The following is a 19,743-nucleotide window of genomic DNA, read 5'->3' on the forward strand; positions in this document are numbered from 1 at the left end:
AGCTCAGCGCAGAGAGGGTTAACGACAGCAGACTGACGTGTGCTGGGGGAAGGAGAAGGGGGTCGGGGACATGTAAGGCGGAGTTCGGGTTCTGCTGCTCTTTAAGGGAGGATTTGGTGGCTCTGAAAAGAGCCTTTTGTGGTGTATGCGGTGCCCGGGGCAGATCTAAGCCCTCTCCCCACGGATCCTGCGGGCCAGCTGGATGTCTTTGGGCATGATGGTCACCCTCTTGGCGTGGATAGCGCACAGGTTGGTGTCCTCGAACAGGCCCACCAGGTAAGCCTCGCTGGCCTCCTGCAGGGCCATGACCGCCGAGCTCTGGAAGCGGAGATCGGTCTTGAAGTCCTGGGCGATCTCTCTCACCAGGCGCTGGAAGGGAAGCTTGCGGATCAGCAGCTCGGTGGACTTCTGGTAGCGGCGGATCTCACGGAGGGCCACTGTACCGGGACGGTAACGATGCGGCTTCTTCACTCCACCTGTAGCGGGAGCGCTCTTCCTGGCGGCCTTGGTGGCCAGCTGCTTGCGGGGAGCTTTCCCTCCGGTGGACTTACGGGCTGTCTGCTTGGTTCTGGCCATTATGCTCTATAGACGGGCACAACTGAGATGTGATGGGAGCGGAGGAAAAGGCAGAGCATTTATAGTGCTGGTGTCCTGCTCATTGGCTGCTGTAAACCACACCCCCTGAATCCCATTGGCTAATTTATACATCCACGAGCCCGCCAGAACATAGCTGCTGCTTTTGGTCGGTAATATCTATTCAGGAGGGGCGGACCCATCCGGCCCTCTCAGCGGGTGGAAGGAACTCCCGGTAACAGCGCCCTCCCCCGTGTTCCCTCATCCATTAATCGGTGACGCGTCTCGGGCGTTCACACTGATTAACCGAATGCCTCTACAATATATAGTGCATGCTCACAGCGGCCCGAATCAGTAGTCTCCTCACATCCCGTCTGTTTATTACAGCAGGCTACAATCGTGGTGTACTCACATGACAGCTACATTGTGTTACAGTATAACAGCGACACCTTGTGGCGAGAGCTTCGAGTTCTAATGGCTGCAGGTTACCACCACACTGTAACAAGTGCTATTTTCTCTTATCCCAAATACTGACACTACAAAGTGTTATAGCGGCACAAATAGATACAAGTGCGCGCGGTTGGTTACTGACTGATGTTATGGAAGTGGCTCTCTTATCTGCCAGAAGGGGAGCTAGACCCTATGGACCGCGCTTGACTGGATATTGTGACGTCCTACAGACGGGGAGGGAGTGTAGACACTAGTTTATGTGGGGGAGGTCATAAAGCTCTGCCGGGAGGAGGTGGTGGCTCTGAGAAGAGCCTTTGTGGGGGTAAAGTACAGGGCGAGGCTCCCGATTATTTCTTAGCTGCGCTCTTCTTGGCAGCCTTGGGTTTGGCGACCTTCTTAGCCGGGCTCTTCTTGGCAGCCTTGGGTTTGGCGACCTTCTTAGCCGGGCTCTTGGCAGCCTTGGGTTTGGCCGCCTTCTTAGCCGGGCTCTTGGTGACTTTCTTGGGCTTGGGAGCAGCCTTCGGCTTCTTGGCCGCTTTCTTGGCGGCGGCCGCTGCAGGCTTCTTGGCCTTTTTCGGGCTCTTGGCCGCGCTCGGAGCCTTCTTCGGCTTCTTAGGAGATTTGGCCACTTTCTTGGCTGCGGCAGGCTTCTTGGGCTTGGCCGCCTTGTCCTTGGTCTCCTGCTGCTGCTTCTTGTTCAGCTTGAAGGAGCCGGAGGCGCCGCTGCCTTTCACCTGGAGCAGGGTCCCCTTGGTCACCAGCCCCTTGATGGCCAGCTTCAGGCGGCTGTTGTTCTTGTCTACATCGTAGCCTCCGGCAGCCAGAGCCTTCTTCAGGGCCGCCAGGGACACCCCGCTGCGCTCCTTGGAGGCAGACACGGCTTTGACGAGCAGCTCGGACACGCTGGGACCGGAAGGTTTCTTGCTCTTCTTGGCGCCCCCCGCAGGAGACTTCTTCGGCTGCTTCTTGGTTTTAGCGGCCGGTTCGGCGGGAGGAGCAGCGGCTGGCGCGGTTTCTGCCATCGTGTGATCGGTTACAGGAAAAAGTTATCCTGGAAGATAAATGCTGAGGCCGCAGCCGCCAGCGCTTCTTATATGTACAGCGGCCGCCTGTGATTGGCTGCTAAACTGCCATCGGCCTGAGCTGCTATTGGCTGACACAGAAAACAGGTCCCGCCCCCATCCCGTCCAAGTCTCAGCTCTTCTCCGCTCACCCCTTGTGTTTCCCTGCCCGGGAGAAGAGCCCTTTCTCGGTTAGAACCGGACAGGTGATCTCGCTTTCTCCCTGATTCCCTCTTCCCGGACATCCTCCCTGACCGATTATGCCCGTCACGGGCGGAGGTTCTGGGCAGGAGCCGGGAGGAGACCCCGGGATCTCCGCCATAAGTCTTGCCGGACTGCACATCTCTGTGTATCCGGGAGGATAAATCCGCTGCGGCGGCTCCTTCCTTCTATTCCCGGCACCGGTCACCGTCACACGGATCTTTTCTACAATTCCCACCGTCCTGGAAGCTGAATGGACGATGCGGGGACGGCCTGGAGCTAGGGAGAGCCCGGGAGGGTAACACAGGCGGCGGCTTCGCTCCCTGCCCGGTCATGTATAAATATAGTGTATAATACGGAGGATTCCTGCCGTAACTAGTAAGACTAAAGAAACTTCCCCCAGCACTAAGCACTTGCTGCTGCTGCTGCTCTACAAGAAGAGGAGGGACCCCGGAATTCCAATAAAATGGTACAGTGCGAAATATCAGGAGAATTGTATTTAGCGCATGCGCCACTTCACTTCTGCCATAGGTTCTGCAGAACCCCTGGCTATAGGGACGTCTCTGCAATGTAAGTGTATATGAGTTAGTGACGTCACTGTACCGCTCTTTTATAGGCAATAAGTATCTACCCGTTGCTGCAGCTCACACGTCGGCCTTCCTCAGGGTTATGGCTGTTGTTATAGATCGCCCCCTTCTATAAGTTAAACCTGATGTCCAAACGCCCCTGATTGGTTGGTAGCTTTTGAGGCATTACAGGCATATATGTCATTATTCTCCATGTGATGGGATTTCTTGTTGGATTTAGATAAAGTTATTGTGGATTTTGGTGTCTTTATTGGTGGTTTCTTTCGTGTTCTTTATTAGTATTAATGGTTTTCCTGCCGATTCATAGAAAGGTGAATAGTTATAAATCAGCATTGATCCCTCAAATGACTCTGGGAGTTTCTGTATAATCCCGGGACATAGGGCGGCCTTGTGTTTCCTCCGTATATTATACTGATGTTCTCTCTTCCTGCCCTCACTATATAAATAATATAACTACTTTGCTCTTACAAAGGAGTTATATATTCCCTATACAGTGTATTGATTATTAATATTCCTGCAATGGAAGAAACCTTTAGGTGATAGGACTGATACATTTGGGTTCATTGTGGGTTTCGAGAGAATCAACAACAAACAAGTTCAGCAATAAGGACGATAGTGAAGGAGAGGAGGAAACCACAAGGAGGGAATCATTATTGGAGAAGAAATAAAAGGGAGAAAAACGAATAGAATAAATAATCTGAATATCCCGATCAGAACGACATACAATAAAAATAGTAACCAACTAAAACGGATTGTAAGAGACCCTGGAGCATAGTAAAGCAGGAAAAAGTATGAGGAGAATTGTTACCCCCGTATACACCTATTATTATTATTACTATTATTATTATTATTAATAATAATAATAATAAAGACAGCCGTTATACTGTACAATAATCAGGATTTGACACTAGGAGAACTTTTATACCAACCCCCCTCCCCCTTCTCCGTATTGACCTTAATGCTTATTTGAAACTATTCACCTTTCTATGAATCGGCAGGAAAACCATTAATACTAATAAAGAACACGAAAGAAACCACCAATAAAGACACCAAAATCCACAATAACTTTATCTAAATCCAACAAGAAATCCCATCACATGGAGAATAATATAACCCAGGGAATAGGCCGAGCACAGTGGATAGAAATAGAACAGTCTGACTACTCATCAGAACTACAACAAGTGGTCAGAAACAGAGCAGGAAGCCCGTCAGCGCTTTCTACCATGTGTTACCTCTATGTACCACAAGATGGCAGAAACAAAACATAATAACATTACAGAACAAGGTAGGTCCTTCCCTGCCACTATGGAGATCACCTCAGTCTGAGCACTTACTGTGCAGTCACTGTGCTGGGAGAGAGAAAGGAGAGAGAGAGAGAGAGAGAGAGAGAGAGACGCACTCTAACAAATCCTCAGCTCAACAATAGCATCAACACACAGCAACATATAGTAATGAATCACCAATGCAAGTGTGGCTATATGCATGTACATAACATCGTGTACAACACATCATGTAGCAGCCATCTGTGCGCAGGGAAATACAGCAGAACACACTGCAACGAACCCTCAGCTCAGTAATAGCAGCAATATATAGTGATACAAAGTAATGAGATACATAGTGAATAGAAGGTACAACAACTAAAGGTAGGTAATAGAAGTACAAGGAGCCCTGTGCAGTATGAGTAATGGGAGGAAAAGACAACTCTGCTCCCGGTAACAGCACAAAGTAACGAATCCTCAGCTCAACTATAACACTGGCACAAACAACAAATCAACACTGCTGTTCTCTATCGATTTATGTTTATTAGTAATTATTATGAGATGAGATGTGGGGAAACAATGAATTATAGGCAGGTGTGTGTACCGGACATGGGGGATGTGAGGGTCTCAGCAGGTATATAGGAGACATAGAAGTGATGGTCCGGGGTTATTGGGGGCTGTTGGGGGATCAGGATTTCTCTACTGTGACTGCTGAGCTATTACTGCCTTCTATTTATGAATGGGAAGTTGTTACGTCACTCCTGCCGCTCGGTTACACACAATGCGGTTATTTCCATTATTACTTTGCGTCTATACAATTAGGTGAAAGTTCCGATTCCCGCCTGATAAATGTAACAGCCGCCGCCCATTCCCCAGCACAGTATGCGGATACAGGCCGCCCCCTGGCGGAGAGAGAGTGTAAGTGCCGGGATTAACCCCTAAGTGTCTGCTGTGTAAGAGATCGCCCAGGACTACATGTGGTGGCTGTGTGATGTGCGCGGCGCTGTGCTCCGGTGACTGCAGTGTATCCCCCCCGGTGTCATCAGTCTCCTGGCAGCTAGGACGTGGTCACTGTGATCGGAGGAGGAGTGGTATCTGAGCAACAATAGGAGCCAGAAATACAGCGGGGACTGAAGGGTTAACACTGCGGGGAGCTTTGTGCTGCTGATAGCCGTACAATGAGCGGGAAATACAAACCGTCCAACAGCCCGGATACTGCGCGCTGATCCCCGGGGAAGACGAGACTTCTAGTAACAGGGAGGAGCCGTCACTAGAGGTCAGTGTCATTTACTAGTAACAGCGCCCCCGTCTGTATGCGGCAGCGCCGATACCCTGCAGCCTCTACCAGTCATGTGTTATATGTAATAATAGCGGTGACAGCTCTGTATGAGAAGGTGGGTGGCTCTTAGAAGAGCCTTTGGGGATGCGGACGGTACCGGATGGATGAGCGGAGCTCACTTGCTCTTGGCCGCTTTGCTGCTCTCGGTCTTCTTGGGCAGCAGCACGGCCTGGATGTTGGGAAGGACGCCTCCCTGGGCGATGGTCACCCCACCCAGCAGCTTGTTGAGCTCCTCGTCGTTGCGGACGGCCAGCTGCAGGTGACGGGGGATGATGCGGGTCTTCTTGTTGTCCCGGGCGGCATTGCCGGCCAACTCCAGGATCTCAGCGGTCAGATACTCCAGCACGGCGGCCAGGTAGACCGGAGCGCCGGCGCCAACCCTCTCAGCGTAGTTTCCCTTGCGGAGAAGCCTGTGCACACGACCGACGGGGAACTGCAGTCCTGCCCGGGAGGAGCGGGTCTTGGCCTTAGCACGGACCTTGCCTCCTTGTTTGCCGCGTCCAGACATTGTCGAGCTCGTGCGCTTTCACGATCAGATTCCCTCGCCCGGCGTCTGCGGCTTTTTATACTTCCTTGCTCCGCCCTCCGCCTCCTGTCATTGGGTAGATTTGAATCCGGCCAACGGGCAGCCTGCTTGTAGGTACGCCAATAGCCGGCTGTGGGCGGGGATTATGACGCGCGCCCCGGTCAGGTGACTCTCTCCTCCAGTAGAGGGTCGAGCAAGCGGCAGCCCTCATTTGCATGGGCTGGGTATAAATAGGGCTGCGGCGGGAGGGGAGAGCAGCATTCTTCTCTGTCCCAGTGAAGGAGGATTGTGAGTGATCATCATGCCTGATCCCGCCAAGTCTGCCCCAGCGCCCAAGAAGGGCTCCAAGAAAGCCGTGACCAAGACCCAGAAGAAGGACGGCAAGAAGCGAAGGAAGAGCAGGAAGGAAAGCTACGCCATCTACGTGTACAAGGTGCTCAAGCAGGTCCACCCTGACACCGGTATCTCCTCCAAGGCCATGGGCATCATGAACTCGTTCGTCAACGACATCTTCGAGCGCATCGCAGGGGAAGCCTCTCGCCTGGCTCACTACAACAAGCGCTCTACCATCACCTCCCGGGAGATCCAGACCGCCGTGCGCCTGCTGCTGCCGGGAGAGCTGGCCAAGCACGCCGTGTCCGAGGGCACCAAGGCCGTCACCAAGTACACCAGCGCCAAGTGAGCGGCTCGCCTCCTGCCTCTTCTCTTATCACCCCAAAGGCTCTTCTAAGAGCCACCCACGTTGTCTAGAACGGAGCTGGAGCTTCTCCCGTAGTCGTATCTAATTCAGCTAGTTCGTTTTCCTTTTTCTGTTTTTCTTAACTGATCTACGTGTTCAAGATGTTGATAAAAAATATGTCCTATATATGGTAAGATTTCCTTTACTATGTAGCGGTGTGATATATGGGAGAACAGCGACACCTACTGTCACTGCTGAGTTATTACTGCATAGTATTTATGAATGGGAAGTTCTTACGTCACTCCTGTTCGGTTACACACAATGCGGTTATTTCCATTTTTTACTTTGTCTCTATACAATTAGGTGTAGGTTCTCATCCCCGATTTCCGCCTAATAAATGTAACAGCCGCCGCCCATTCATCAGCGCAGATCGTGCTGACTTCTCTCATTGTTTCCCCCGTTACAACGGACACCGATGACATGCCTGCATAGTGCTTAGCTTACTATACTGCACAGTGACGCTGCCACCTGCTGGCTGTGGTGGTATTACATCGCTGAGCAGTATTATACCCTATAGCCCCGGCACAGCATGTTGAGGAGCCCGCCCGCTATTCTTGCAGTGCCTTTTATTTCAGGAGACCGGAGCTAGATAACTACAGTACATTCCATATACGTGTTTTCTGCTCCACTATCCCAATGACAAAACCGGAATATGAGAACTCTGTCCTTGGGGGCGGTCTTGTGCGTTTTTGTATTATATAAGCTTTCCCCCAAAAACAATTATCCCCCTTGCCGGGTTATATTGAGTGCTGACAGTAAAGATAAGCAGGAGGAGAGCAGTCAGTATAGAGCTCCGACATCTCTATTATGTATGGGAGTCAGACCGACTGCGACCAAACAAAGAACGGGTTTGCGACGGGCGGGAATTTTGAAATTCAAAGCTCAGTTTTAGCACCATCTACAGGTGACTGATTTTAGTGGTGGATCTTTTCACTCGGTTATATATGTATAATGTTTAATCTTGATTTGTTCACAAACCCCATATTGCTGCCCCTCCGAGACTGCACACTGCCAACCACAGCAATGGTTCCCAGGAATTGTAGCCTCTTATAGAAGACGTGGGCGGCTCTGAAAAGAGCCTTTGGGTTGTGGAGATGGAGCCGAATGGGAGCGGAATTAACCTCCAAAGCCGTAGAGAGTGCGGCCCTGGCGCTTGAGGGCGTACACCACGTCCATGGCGGTGACGGTCTTCCTCTTGGCGTGCTCGGTGTAGGTGACGGCGTCGCGGATCACATTCTCCAAGAAGACTTTCAGGACACCGCGAGTCTCCTCATAGATGAGGCCGGAGATTCTCTTGACGCCTCCCCTGCGAGCAAGACGGCGGATAGCGGGCTTAGTGATGCCCTGAATGTTATCCCGGAGCACCTTCCTGTGCCTCTTGGCGCCGCCCTTACCGAGACCTTTTCCTCCTTTGCCGCGTCCAGACATTCTCTGAGCTGTAAAGAAACAACTGTAAGAGAACGCGCTTAGAGTCCTTGCTTATATAGGAAATAGGCGGACCTGACAGAGAACTGAGTATATGATCCACACTGGGGGCGTGTCTTTTTTTTTTTTTTTTTTGCGCTGAGCTTTCAGCCCCGCCTACTCTCCGTTGATTGGCTGAACACAGATGTAATGTTGATATTCTCTTTCCCGCCTATTCTATTACTGTCGCCGCCATTTCCCTCTTCTGATGCTATTATGTCCGTTATTAGTGGGGTCAGGGCCGCTATGGCCGGGTGGGGTTCATATAGGTTTTAGGATTTCTGGGGCTGATGCTTGTTTGTTCCCTTGTACAGATCAGTGGGGTTCCCCGTGTATCTCCCTCCGGGCTCTGTGATGCTTCAGCAGCCGCCGTGATCTCCCGGTGTGGCGCCCCCTGGTGGCCGGTGTTCTCCTATGATGCAGCGCGGCCTCCCCGCTCCCGGGCGGTGGTTTCTGGGATGGGGGATACTGGGGTGCGATGACTATTAGTGACAGTACTTGCCGCTTTCTGGGTCGCCGCTCCGGACATGCAGGGGTTAGGGCAGATTTCTGGCGAGGTGCTCGGTGCTCACACTCAGCGCTGCTGCATGGACGTGGCCGGAGCTGGACATTACATTAGCGGCCGGAGGTCACATATAGCACAATATAGCCGCTGGTTTCCGGGACAATCCGCCAGGAGGCAGCACTGAGCTGTGACCTCCTCCCTGTGCCCGGCTCCGGCATTGTCAGCGCCGCTTCCCCCTATTCTCCTATATACTTATCCTAGTCTAACATTGGCTGCAGTGCTGGAGGAGCTGCGGGCGGGGGCGCTGTCCTGGCTATGGGGACGTTGTGGAGTTGATGGGAAATCTCAGCGAGTGAAGCTACAATGTATCTCTGGACCCCAAAGTACAATGTAACGTCTAACCTTCCCCTCTGTAGATGAGATACATTGTATCCATTCTCTCCTTCCTTGTTACAATGTCATTTATTGTCCGTCTGTAGATACGACACAATGATACAGGCTGTGGGGATAATAAGTAGTACAATAGCGCCACCGTGTGGTCACTATAGAGAACTGTTCAGTGCCCACATAGTTTACCAGGCACGGACTTTGGCATATTCACATTGGACGGTTCCATCCTGAGCTGAAATCCCGCACCCAGCCAGTTAGAGGGAAGGGGAGGCCCGGCCTCTATGGGTGATTACAAACCACAGCTCATCCCTGGATCTGACCACACTGACATAATAAGACTAGAAAAGCTGCCACATATCTGAGCTTAACTAGCGGGGGAAGGGATTTCTGACCATCTAATCTACCCCTAGATGTATAAGCCTGGTACACAGGGACTGGTTGGCACATCTCTGCCTGTCACATAACTCCCTAAGGGCCCTGTTCCAGGGAGCGATGATTGGCCGAATCGGAATAGAGACAACGATCAGCTTTGTCATCGGCTGATCGTTGATATAGGTTAGGACCTATATTTGTCGGGCGCCGACCGCACACTGCTGCGTGGAATAGCGGTGCGAGGCCGGCGACTAACGATTTACATTACCTATGCAGGGTGCAGGGCTCCTCTTCTCCTGCTTCTCCCCGGGTCCCGGATCCCGCGCGCTCCAGCGTCAGGGCGGCCTGTCTCCACTCAGCCAATCACTGGCCACAGCGGTCCCACCCAGTGATTGGCTGAGTGGCCTGTCAGCCGAGACAGGCTGCCCTGACGCTGGAGGAGCGCGCAGGACCCGGGAGAAGAGGAGCCCTGCACCCTGCATAGGTAATGTATACTAGTTAAGCTAGGACTGCAAGGACATCAGTAACAAGGTCCCTGCAGCCCTTGTTTAACGATAACCAGGCCGTGGAATTGGCCCAGTAAACGAGCGCTGATCTAGCAGAACGGCGCTCGTTTATGTTCACACTACGTATATGTCCGGCCGCATATCTTCGCGGCCGGACATATACGTGTTAAACTCCGGCCGGGGATTTACGTAAGTTGCGGCCGGCTACGTACGGTCCGCGAACTTACGCCCGTAGTCTACTTACGCTTCCCGAGCGCCCTACGTTGCGATCCGACAGCGGTCTTTTACTGGGATATCTTCGGCTAGCCCCGGACACCCCACAGAACCTTTTGGATCGGCAAAGAAAAGTGCAAAAATGAAGAAATCGCCACTACGTACGGGACCGCATGTTACGCTACGGGCGTAAGTTACGGCATTTTCGTCCTCAAACAATGGTCTGGTTCCTTTTTTACGGCGCAGCGTACGATCCGGGCGTAAGTTCTTACGTAGTGTGAACTGTGCAGCCGTACATCGTATACTTTCCATACTTACGCAAACTACGTAAGTCTCCGGCCGCTTATTCACGGAACGCTATATGTTCGGAGACTTACGTAGTGTGAACATAGCCTAAGGGTACGTTTATACAGACAGATTTATCTAAAAGATTTTGGAAGCCAAAGCCAGGAATGGATTTTTGAAGAGAAGTAATCTCACTCTTTCCTTTATGACCTGTTCTCTCTTTATAGTCTGTTCCTGGTTTTGGCTTCAAAAATCTGTTAGATAAATCTCTCTGCACTATTACTCTTGTCTGCCGGGATCTGCAGCTGTGTGCCTGCTATGGAGCTCATATAAGCCCTTTAACCCTTTTAATCTAACATGCTGATATGTCCCCATTGCACAGGAGAAGCCAAGAAGGAAGGTTTGTCTTTTACCTTCCTTCCTGGCGCTGTTCCGGTGCAGTTTGTTGTGTGCTCCATGGTCAGGTGAGACCATTAGGAGCACTGCTTTGTGTTTTAAAGCATGGACATGTTGGTACTTCTAGTCCTCCTGTATAGAGCTCCTGCTATGTGTCTATAGCATGGACATGCTGGGGCAGGGTTACAGCCAATTATGGATAGTCCCTTGTACCCGCCAACTCACTAAAATACCTGAAAACATGTGCGACCACCATGTTTCGCAAATAATCTGAATTGTCACGGGTCATCAAAGTAGAACAAATTCTTATCAACACATAAATAGAGGGCAGATAACTGTCCTTCGAGGATGTTGGGGTACCTCCAGGCAGGGCCGCTTTAACCAGAGGGCACATGGTGCACGTGCATCGGGCCCACTGGTTAAAGGGCCCCCCCCCGAGTAGGCCGGCAGTTGCTATGTGCGACCAATGCGGTCGCACAGGGCTCCGGCCACCAGCCTGTCAGGGGGGAGCGCCATGGATGGGTAATCTACTTACCCCTCCATGGCGCCCCCTGCAGGGCCCCCCCAGTCCGCCGCTTCCCCAGTCCGCTGCTGCTGCGGCGCTTCAGCGCTGCAGCAGCAGCGACACTGACAGAGAGAGAGCCATTGGCTCCCTCCCTGTCAGTCACTCTTGTGGCCGCACTTCCTGCGGTCACAAGAGGCCGCACTCTCCCTCTAGCGCCCGACGTCACTGGAGCGTCGGCGCGAGGGTAAGGGGAGTGCAGCCTCTTGTGACTGCAGGAAGTGCGGCCACAAGAGGGAAGAGAAGAGGAACGCGTGGACCTAGGTGAGTAAGTGTTTGTTTTTTTCAATGTTATATAGCAGCTATATACTATTGGGGAGCACAGGGGGCTATATACTATGGGGGAGAACGGGGGCTATATACTATTGGGGAGCACAGGGGAGCTATATACAATGGGGGAGCACAGGGGGCTATATACAATGGGGAAGCACAGGGGAGCTATATACTATGGGGGAGCACAGGGGAGCTATATACTATGGGGGAGCACAGGGGGCTATATACTATGGGGGAGCACAGGGGAGCTATATACTATGGGGAGCACAGGGGGCTATATACTACTGGGGAGCACAGGGGGCTATATACTATGGGGGAGCACAGGGGGCTATATACTATGGGGGAGCACAGGGGGTTATATACTATTGGGGAACACAGGTTAGCTATATACTATTGGGGAGCACAGGGGGCTATATACTATTGGGGAACACAGGGGAGCTATATACTATTGGGGAGCACAGGGGTCTATATACTATGGGGGAGAGCACAGGGGGCTATATATTATGGAGAGCACAGGGGGGCTATTTACTATTGGGGAGAGCACAGGGGGGCTATATACTATTGGGGAGCACAGGGGTCTATATACTATGGGGGAGAGCACAGGGGGCTATATATTATGGAGAGCACAGGGGGGCTATTTACTATTGAGGAGAGCACAGGGGGGCTATATACTATTGAGGAGGAGCACAGGGGGGCTATATACTATTGGGGGAGAGCACAGGGGGGCTATATACTATTGTGGGAGAGCACAGGGGGGCTATATACTATTGTGGGAGAGCACAGGGGGGCTATATACTATTGTGGGAGAGCACAGGGGGGCTATATACTATTGTGGGAGAGCATAGGGGTCTATATACTATTGGAGAGCACAGGGGGGCTATATACTATTGTGGGAGAGCACAGGGGGGCTATATACTATTGTGGGAGAGCACAGGGGGGCTATATACTATTGTGGGAGAGCACAGGGGGGCTATATACTATTGTGGGAGAGCACAGGGGGGCTATATACTACTGGGGAGAGTGCACAGGGGGGCTATATACTAATGGGGGAGCGCACAGGAGGGCTGTATATAACTGGAGGAGCACATGAGGGTCTATATACTACAGGGACACCTTAAAACTATGGAGGCACAGAGGGGTGTAACTATGTAGGAGTACAGAGGGGTGTAACTACTGTATAGGGGTACAAGGGACCTAACTACTGTATGTGTTGGAGCCTAAAATATTTGTCTAGCAGATTCTGGAGAGAAGATTCACAGCCAGGAGAAGACTTCAAGGTGGCCCAGGCTGGATGGAGAGAAAAAGAAAAGGTGACAGACTCTGATCGGAGAAGACACCCCCGGTGAGTCACTGGATGTAACTTCACTCTGTTATAGGCTTGTACTGATAGGGGTCATGGTGTGGCGGTATTATGTAATGGTATCATTGGTGATATCTTTCTGTTTTGTTTAGTGCAGTTTTTATGTAATATGTAATCACTGTATGGTGGAAATAGTGTTATAAGGTAACTACTGTATGTATTGGGGCTCTTGATGCAGTGTGGGGGCAAATTCAGTACATTATACAATGTGCAGAAAGGTAAGGGGGGGCACTCTTGAGGGCTGTGCACTGGGCCCACCAATGTATTAAAACGGACCTGCCTCCAGGAGACAAAGAAGAATGTGGACCACCAAAAGAACAAGATTGGATCTTATATACTAGATGCACTAACAACAGTTCTTATACAGGGATAAAAACCAATACTGTAATAGCTTTCCAGGTAGTGTCTACTGAGATGTCTTATTAGAGAACACCTGGAGACCTCTCCCATGTAATGCTTACTGAGGTATAATCTACTGCAACGTCTGCCAACTTATAGACATCTCAAGGTAGAACGTGTTGAGTTTTCCTATGCTATTTCTTGTCCCTATTTACTGAGACGATACCAAGTGCTAGTAGCTCCCTGGTTACTAGGAGGATACAAAATACACACCTGACCAGCTGGGCTCTAACTCAATAGCAGCTCTACAGAGCAGTGTGTGAACAGGCCACAAGCTCTCAGCATTTCTTTTCCCTCTGTGCCGCCTTTTATGTTGGAGCAATTTGACCCTGACTACACCTGAGCACAAGGTGCGGAATAGATTGGGGAGGGAACGGCAGGTGGGATTGGTAATGGGACCTTCCATTGCCTCCACACTCTACTACGCACCTATAAAATCCAGGGCCAGTTATACGAATATATAGTTCAGCAGAATAGCTCTACTGAACCACACAACTTTGCCTGGACTTCACCATCTCATCCAGGCTTGCAGATGTACACCCTTTCCCGTATATTACCGGTCACCTCTTGAGTTGAGTTGGGTAACTTTGGATATAATATAGACTTGGATATACTTCACAGCTTATTGTTTGTAGTACAATACTTGACAATATCACAGCCTCTCACTGGTGGAAGAATAGAATCTACAGTCTCTGAATATACTTGGTGCTTGACTAGACTTGTAACGCTGCTTGTTAATCTGTGGTGGTGGCAGTGGACTGTCGGAGAAACACAAACACAAACCCTAAGGTACTCCTTTTAGAAGGAGCACCTACGCCCATGGGAATGCACATCCGCTTAATGCTGTCTTGTGGGCACCAAGTGACACTAGACCAGTCAGCACTACAACGTAGGCCCACCTAGTGGGAAAAGTTAGGCGTTGGGGTGACCCCTAAGGAGGTGGGTCCTGGCCACCAGGCCAGGCCCTGGAAGAAGCTTCTCGGAAGGCTCTCTTTTATCTTGTGTGCCTCTCTCTGAATAACTACCCCAAATCACAGATGCCTCAGCACTTCTATCCCCAAGGGTTGACATGATAGGGCAGAGAGCAAATAATCTATACTGTAATAGGTTATAAGACATATTAGGGAAGACTCTAGAATACCCAGCTCAGAGACTGGTGCACAGTAAAACATCAGATAGTGGCCATAATTATAGAAAATGCATAAGGCAATCCAGCTTCGCAGTTAACCATTCTAGTGAATTTCCTTAAGCCATTCTAGAGAGTGAAAATACATTCTGACATCTGGTGGTGGGAGTGCAAACTACATCATTCAGCCCCAGATCATTCTAGCATTCATGTACTGACCTACATATGCTGCATTAAAGCAGTGGAAACCCACTCTGGGACACTGCTAGTGCACATTATATGTCTATACAATGTGTTTTATCTAGGTCCTCTGGGAACTCTATAGACAGAACACCTGCCAACCCTTGGAAAGACCTCCATAATATCCTCCACCCCTCTATTCGTCTGATGGTTGTATCTTGTCTGTATTCTTCCTCATTACTCCACCATACTTCTCCAGTCCTTCCTACTCTGTGACCTAGTTCTATACAGATATAATTTGTCATTTCTACTTTCCTGCAGGAGATCCGGGTCTTCCAGGGCCGCAAGGACCAAAAGGTAAAGTCATTGAATTTGAAAGCAAAGATTCTCCATCCTATCCAGTTTATTGGACTCCATGTATGATGTAACCAGTAATAAACTATGAGACCCCTCTGAGTGATTGTCTTTCTTCATGTGTATAGGCGATACGGGGGATCTAGGCTCTCCGGAACAGTGAGTGACATCTTCAGGCCTCCTTCCTTTTACTTGTAAGATCATTTTGTTGTCTCTCCTGGTTAGATGTATCATAAGAAGACGCAAAGGGAACTAACCAATAAATGAGAATCACTGAGGGGCAGTAGGGCAGAGAGGTGATGTCTTATTTACCCCTAACCCTGGGGAAGGAGAAGGCAATTACCCAATTACCTCCTTTCCATAGATTTTATATTTCATAACATAGTTTCTTTTTTTCTTCCTCATCTCTAAAAGGGCCAGTTCACACAGAGTAAAACTGGCAGATTTTGCCGCAGAACTCTCCGCCCCGGAATCCAACCAGTCTCTGTGTCATACTGGCTCGTGTGCCTCCTCTCTCTCCCACGGAAGAATTGACGTGTCAATTCTTCCGAGCAGAGAGGCGTGAGAAGAGGAGGTGTGCGAGCCTCCCATAGACTGCTGCAGAATCCCGCCAGCCTCTGTCATACAGGCAAAGAGTTCTGCCGCGGAATTCCGCCAGTTTTACTCTGTGTGAACTGGCCCTTAGATCTATCACTTCCGCTAACATGTGTATGTTTTACTAGGGAAAAAAAAATTCCTTTTTTTTTTTTTACACCATCATATTCTTAATCCCTGTGGGGCAAAAAAAAAACTTGTTTGACTAGATGCTCCCCAGTTGCCACAATTGCTAATCACTAAGCAGGTTCAGCATCTGGGTCTAACGTTCTCCAGTAACCACGGGCAGTTGTCAGCTGTAATACACTGCGCCACCATGTATGGAGCAGACTTGGCTACTGACCCCACTCCATACAGTGCAGGGATGGACAGAGAGTCGACATGGTGGAATAGTGAGAGGCAGGGCTGTATTTACCACTAGGCACCCGTGGTCCGGTTACAAGATGGAATTTGGCAGCCGTCTATCTGATTTCTGGCTGGGGAATGAGAATATTTACAGGATAACGTCATCAGGTAACTCCCCATCAGGCTGCCTATGATTGTCATACTGGGTTCTAGATCATTGTAAGTTATATTTATAGTGGTCGGAGTTCCCTCTTCTCATGCAGAGCTCTATATCTCTGTATAGACTTAGTAGTTATATATAAGTAACATGCAGAAAGTTCTTTTATCTTATTGAGATGCTGTAATAATGGCCGTGTAATAGAGAAGTCATATACAGCACTGTTAACCCTTCAGCGCCCACTGTATTTCTGGCTCCTATTGTTGCTCCATGATTCTTAGAGACCCCTTCATAGTGAACACGTCCTACCTGCCAGGAGACTGTTCACACCGGTACTCACTGTCATGGAGATGCACTGCAGTCACTAGAGTGATAGGCCGCTTAGCCAATCACTGGTCATGGTGCTATCCCATCTCAGTCAGTGATTGGCTGAACGGGCTGCAGGTGACTGGATACACTGGGGGAGCACAGACAGGTGCGCGTACAATTTTTTTTTAATTTTTTTTTTTAAGATGCGCAACTGCCATTATTAAAAAGTTGTTTAGAACTCTGCAATAAGTTCGGAATGAATCTCAGCTCGTAAATATCAAGGGCAACTCAAGTGATTTTTTTTTTTTCTTTCTTTCAAATCAACTAGTGTCCAAAAGTGCCAGAGATTTGTAATTTACTTCTATTAAAAAAAATCTCAGGTCTTCCAGTACTTATCAGCTGCTGTATGTCATAGACACAGGCATAGATATGTTGGACATGCTGCAGCTGATAAGTACTGGAAGACTTGAGATTTTTTTAATAGAAGTAAATTACAAATCTCTGGCACTTTCTTACACCAGTTGATTTAAACTGGAGTTGCCCTTTAAGTTCGCTCATCTCTAGTGGGGACTATTTAATGTCATTTTATTATTTTGAGTATTGATGAATGATGATGATAATGTTTGGGGTGGTGCAGGCAATGCTGTTTTCCACCAGGGGGCGCTCACTGTGCAGATTTTTACAGCTGTGACTAAACTCAATAAGGAATTCACCTGCAGCCAGTTCCCCCTAGTGGTGGCTACAAGACCTACAACCTTTATCTGGATGTTTTTTCTGGAACTGTTCAGGGGAAAGTATCCAAGCATAAAAAACCCTCTTGCTTTAAGACTACTTCAGTGCTGGTTTCTCAGTACATTGATGCAAACACCGATGGCATATCTAAGCCTTGCCCAGTTTTTGTTTTTACTGACACATACAAAACAACTTGTCTAATGGACTGTCTGCTGTTGAAGGTATATAGGAAAAGAATGCATACTTACCTTTCCCTGGTCCCCCTGATGTTCTCTCAGGTAGGAGTCACCCTGGTATAAAGACCATTACACAGAGGGAGGTACATGTCTGTTTATTCATGTGATATATACTGTCTGTCTGTTCACAGGCTGCCAGGGCATACTGGGAGTTGTAGTTCCCCATCAGTTCAGCCATTTGAAGACCGCTGGTATAAAGTTTTGTATAAATAAAATATAATCACTGTATAATGAAAAGTTCTGATATGGTTGTGTAGCCGGCTTGTGTTTCAGTTTCTTCATGTCCAAGATCTCTGCTGGCTGTCAGTGACTAAAAGATCCTTGTTCACATCCAGAAAACCTGTGCAGACCTAATACTGAACACCTGTTATAATGCTACACAAGTCTCTGGAGTGATAAAAGTCATCTGTGCTACAATGTATCGGTGCAGGTGGACTGTATCCAGGCTAATGACTGTCCTAGACCACATACAACTGTAACAGACCCTCTGCTGTGAGAAGGATCCCGAATGATTCCATTTACTGACAGCAAGCAGGGATCTAGGAAATGGTGCAGGACAGAGACACAAGAAAGTATGTACATGGATTAATACATTATCATCCATGTTATTTTATTTTTGCTATATTTATATTTCAGACTATTTTGTGTTTTTATTTTATGGATACAACATCTAAAATATTTTAGATGTAAAATATTCATTATGTAGTGCAGTTATGTATGCAGTGGCCTTCATGAAGTCTAATACTTTGCAGGGACATTATTTGTTAAAATAGGAACAGCACAATAATTTAAAACATAACAAGGCTACATTACATACAGTAACATTTGGGCAAGTTGCTGTACAGTGATTTGCTTTCTGGTGATTGGAATCTCTTAGATTCACACATATATTGCACAATCCTGCCCTATTCTCGATTATATATTCAGAGATTAATAATGACACGAGTGGCTGGGATTACAGAACATATCATAGAGCTGTTCCCTTCTTATATCCATATTCCCAATCTATTCCTTTATAGAAATCAGCTCTTATCCATGTACCATACCTGCTGCTCAATCCGTCCTGACCTTCTGAAATCACTTGCTTTATCTCCAGGTCATTTGTGTCTCTCCGGTCCTAATGGACTAGAAGGAAGCTGCCGGGACAGGAGATGTTCTGGGCCTCGTGCACACACACAAGTCTCCGGACATTACTGATTGGTTTGCTTGCTAGATCTAATAATTCCCTCCGCATGTTTATTGTTCAGTGATTTCTAAAGGCTTCATATAAAAAACTAATTCAGCCTTTTAATCCAATTCAGTTATAAACAATCGAACATATACATTTCGATTAAATCAGTTGTGAACGTCTTTGTAATGATGAGACCCAATATAGCAGAAAACAATGCAGATACGGAAGGGTTAATCACCATCAAATTGGCGCGACCCCCGATATTCTGACACAATACCCTTCAGTCATCAGACAAAAGATGAACCCCTTTAGGGCTGGATTGTTTGTGCCCTACTTTCCATAGACACGGCAGCGAGAGGACCGGGATCTGTAGCCTTTCATATAGAAGACGTGGGCGGCTCTGAAAAGAGCCTTTGGGTTGTGGAGATGGAGCCGAATGGGAGCGGAATTAACCTCCGAAGCCGTAAAGAGTGCGGCCCTGGCGCTTGAGGGCGTACACCACGTCCATGGCGGTGACGGTCTTCCTCTTGGCGTGCTCGGTGTAGGTGACGGCGTCGCGGATCACGTTCTCCAGGAAGACTTTCAGGACACCGCGAGTCTCCTCATAGATGAGGCCGGAGATTCTCTTGACGCCTCCCCTGCGAGCAAGACGGCGGATAGCGGGCTTGGTGATGCCCTGGATGTTATCCCGGAGCACCTTCCTGTGCCTCTTGGCGCCGCCCTTACCGAGACCTTTTCCTCCTTTGCCGCGTCCAGACATTCTCTGAGCTGTAAAGAAACAACTGTAAGAGAACGCGCTTAGAGTCCTTGCTTACATAGGAAATAAGCGGACCTGACAGAGAACCGCACAGATGACTCACTTCCGGGACATCCCTACGTGCATTTTGATCATTGACCCCTCCCCTTCCTCCCTGATTGGCTGAACATGGAGATTTTGAACTTCCCGCCCTTTCTGTAACCGTCGCTGCTAGTTTCCCGCTTTTAGTGTCACCAGTTTCTAATGCGATTCTGGCAGGGAAAAAAAATCCCCATAATAATCGTCAGGAATACGGAGAGCAGTCGGATATCAGCAGTGATCC

At 49.1% G+C, this 19,743-nt stretch overlaps 6 protein-coding genes across 7 annotated transcripts; 1 reads left to right on the top strand and 5 right to left on the bottom strand.

Moving 5' to 3' along the window:
- Positions 1 to 146: 146 nt before the first annotated feature.
- On the bottom strand, positions 147 to 587 carry LOC138778779 (histone H3). Its single transcript, XM_069956508.1, has one exon. It carries the CDS (start codon positions 574 to 576, stop codon positions 166 to 168), a length of 411 nt encoding a protein of 136 aa, XP_069812609.1. The 5' UTR covers positions 577 to 587; the 3' UTR covers positions 147 to 165.
- Positions 588 to 1,337: 750 nt separating this feature from the next.
- On the bottom strand, positions 1,338 to 2,071 carry LOC138778787 (histone H1B-like). 2 transcript variants are annotated; one of them, XM_069956518.1, is made up of 2 exons: positions 1,458 to 2,071; positions 1,342 to 1,415 (listed from the first exon to the last, which is right to left on the bottom strand). In XM_069956518.1, the coding sequence occupies exons 1-2, from the start codon at positions 2,043 to 2,045 to the stop codon at positions 1,371 to 1,373; spliced, it is 633 nt and encodes a 210-aa protein (XP_069812619.1). In that variant the 5' UTR covers positions 2,046 to 2,071; the 3' UTR covers positions 1,342 to 1,370. The 2 variants fall into 2 exon arrangements, with proteins under 2 accessions (XP_069812618.1, XP_069812619.1); XM_069956517.1 differs by having other exon boundaries at positions 1,338 to 2,071.
- A 2,612-nt stretch (positions 2,072 to 4,683) lies between these two features.
- Positions 4,684 to 5,990, bottom strand: LOC138778764 (histone H2A type 1). The gene has a single exon (XM_069956494.1). The coding sequence runs from the start codon at positions 5,976 to 5,978 to the stop codon at positions 5,586 to 5,588; it is 393 nt and encodes a 130-aa protein (XP_069812595.1). The 5' UTR covers positions 5,979 to 5,990; the 3' UTR covers positions 4,684 to 5,585.
- A 283-nt stretch (positions 5,991 to 6,273) lies between these two features.
- LOC138778772 (histone H2B 1.1) lies at positions 6,274 to 6,764 on the top strand. Its single transcript, XM_069956502.1, has one exon. The coding sequence runs from the start codon at positions 6,298 to 6,300 to the stop codon at positions 6,676 to 6,678; it is 381 nt and encodes a 126-aa protein (XP_069812603.1). The 5' UTR covers positions 6,274 to 6,297; the 3' UTR covers positions 6,679 to 6,764.
- Positions 6,765 to 7,804: 1,040 nt separating this feature from the next.
- On the bottom strand, positions 7,805 to 8,170 carry LOC138778782 (histone H4). Its single transcript, XM_069956512.1, has one exon. It carries the CDS (start codon positions 8,161 to 8,163, stop codon positions 7,852 to 7,854), a length of 312 nt encoding a protein of 103 aa, XP_069812613.1. The 5' UTR covers positions 8,164 to 8,170; the 3' UTR covers positions 7,805 to 7,851.
- A 9,403-nt stretch (positions 8,171 to 17,573) lies between these two features.
- LOC138778775 (histone H4) lies at positions 17,574 to 19,491 on the bottom strand. The gene has a single exon (XM_069956505.1). It carries the CDS (start codon positions 19,422 to 19,424, stop codon positions 19,113 to 19,115), a length of 312 nt encoding a protein of 103 aa, XP_069812606.1. The 5' UTR covers positions 19,425 to 19,491; the 3' UTR covers positions 17,574 to 19,112.
- Positions 19,492 to 19,743: the final 252 nt, after the last annotated feature.

Source organism: Dendropsophus ebraccatus, unplaced genomic scaffold (assembly GCF_027789765.1).
Source record: "Dendropsophus ebraccatus isolate aDenEbr1 unplaced genomic scaffold, aDenEbr1.pat pat_scaffold_677_ctg1, whole genome shotgun sequence".
NCBI lineage: Eukaryota > Metazoa > Chordata > Amphibia > Anura > Hylidae > Dendropsophus > Dendropsophus ebraccatus.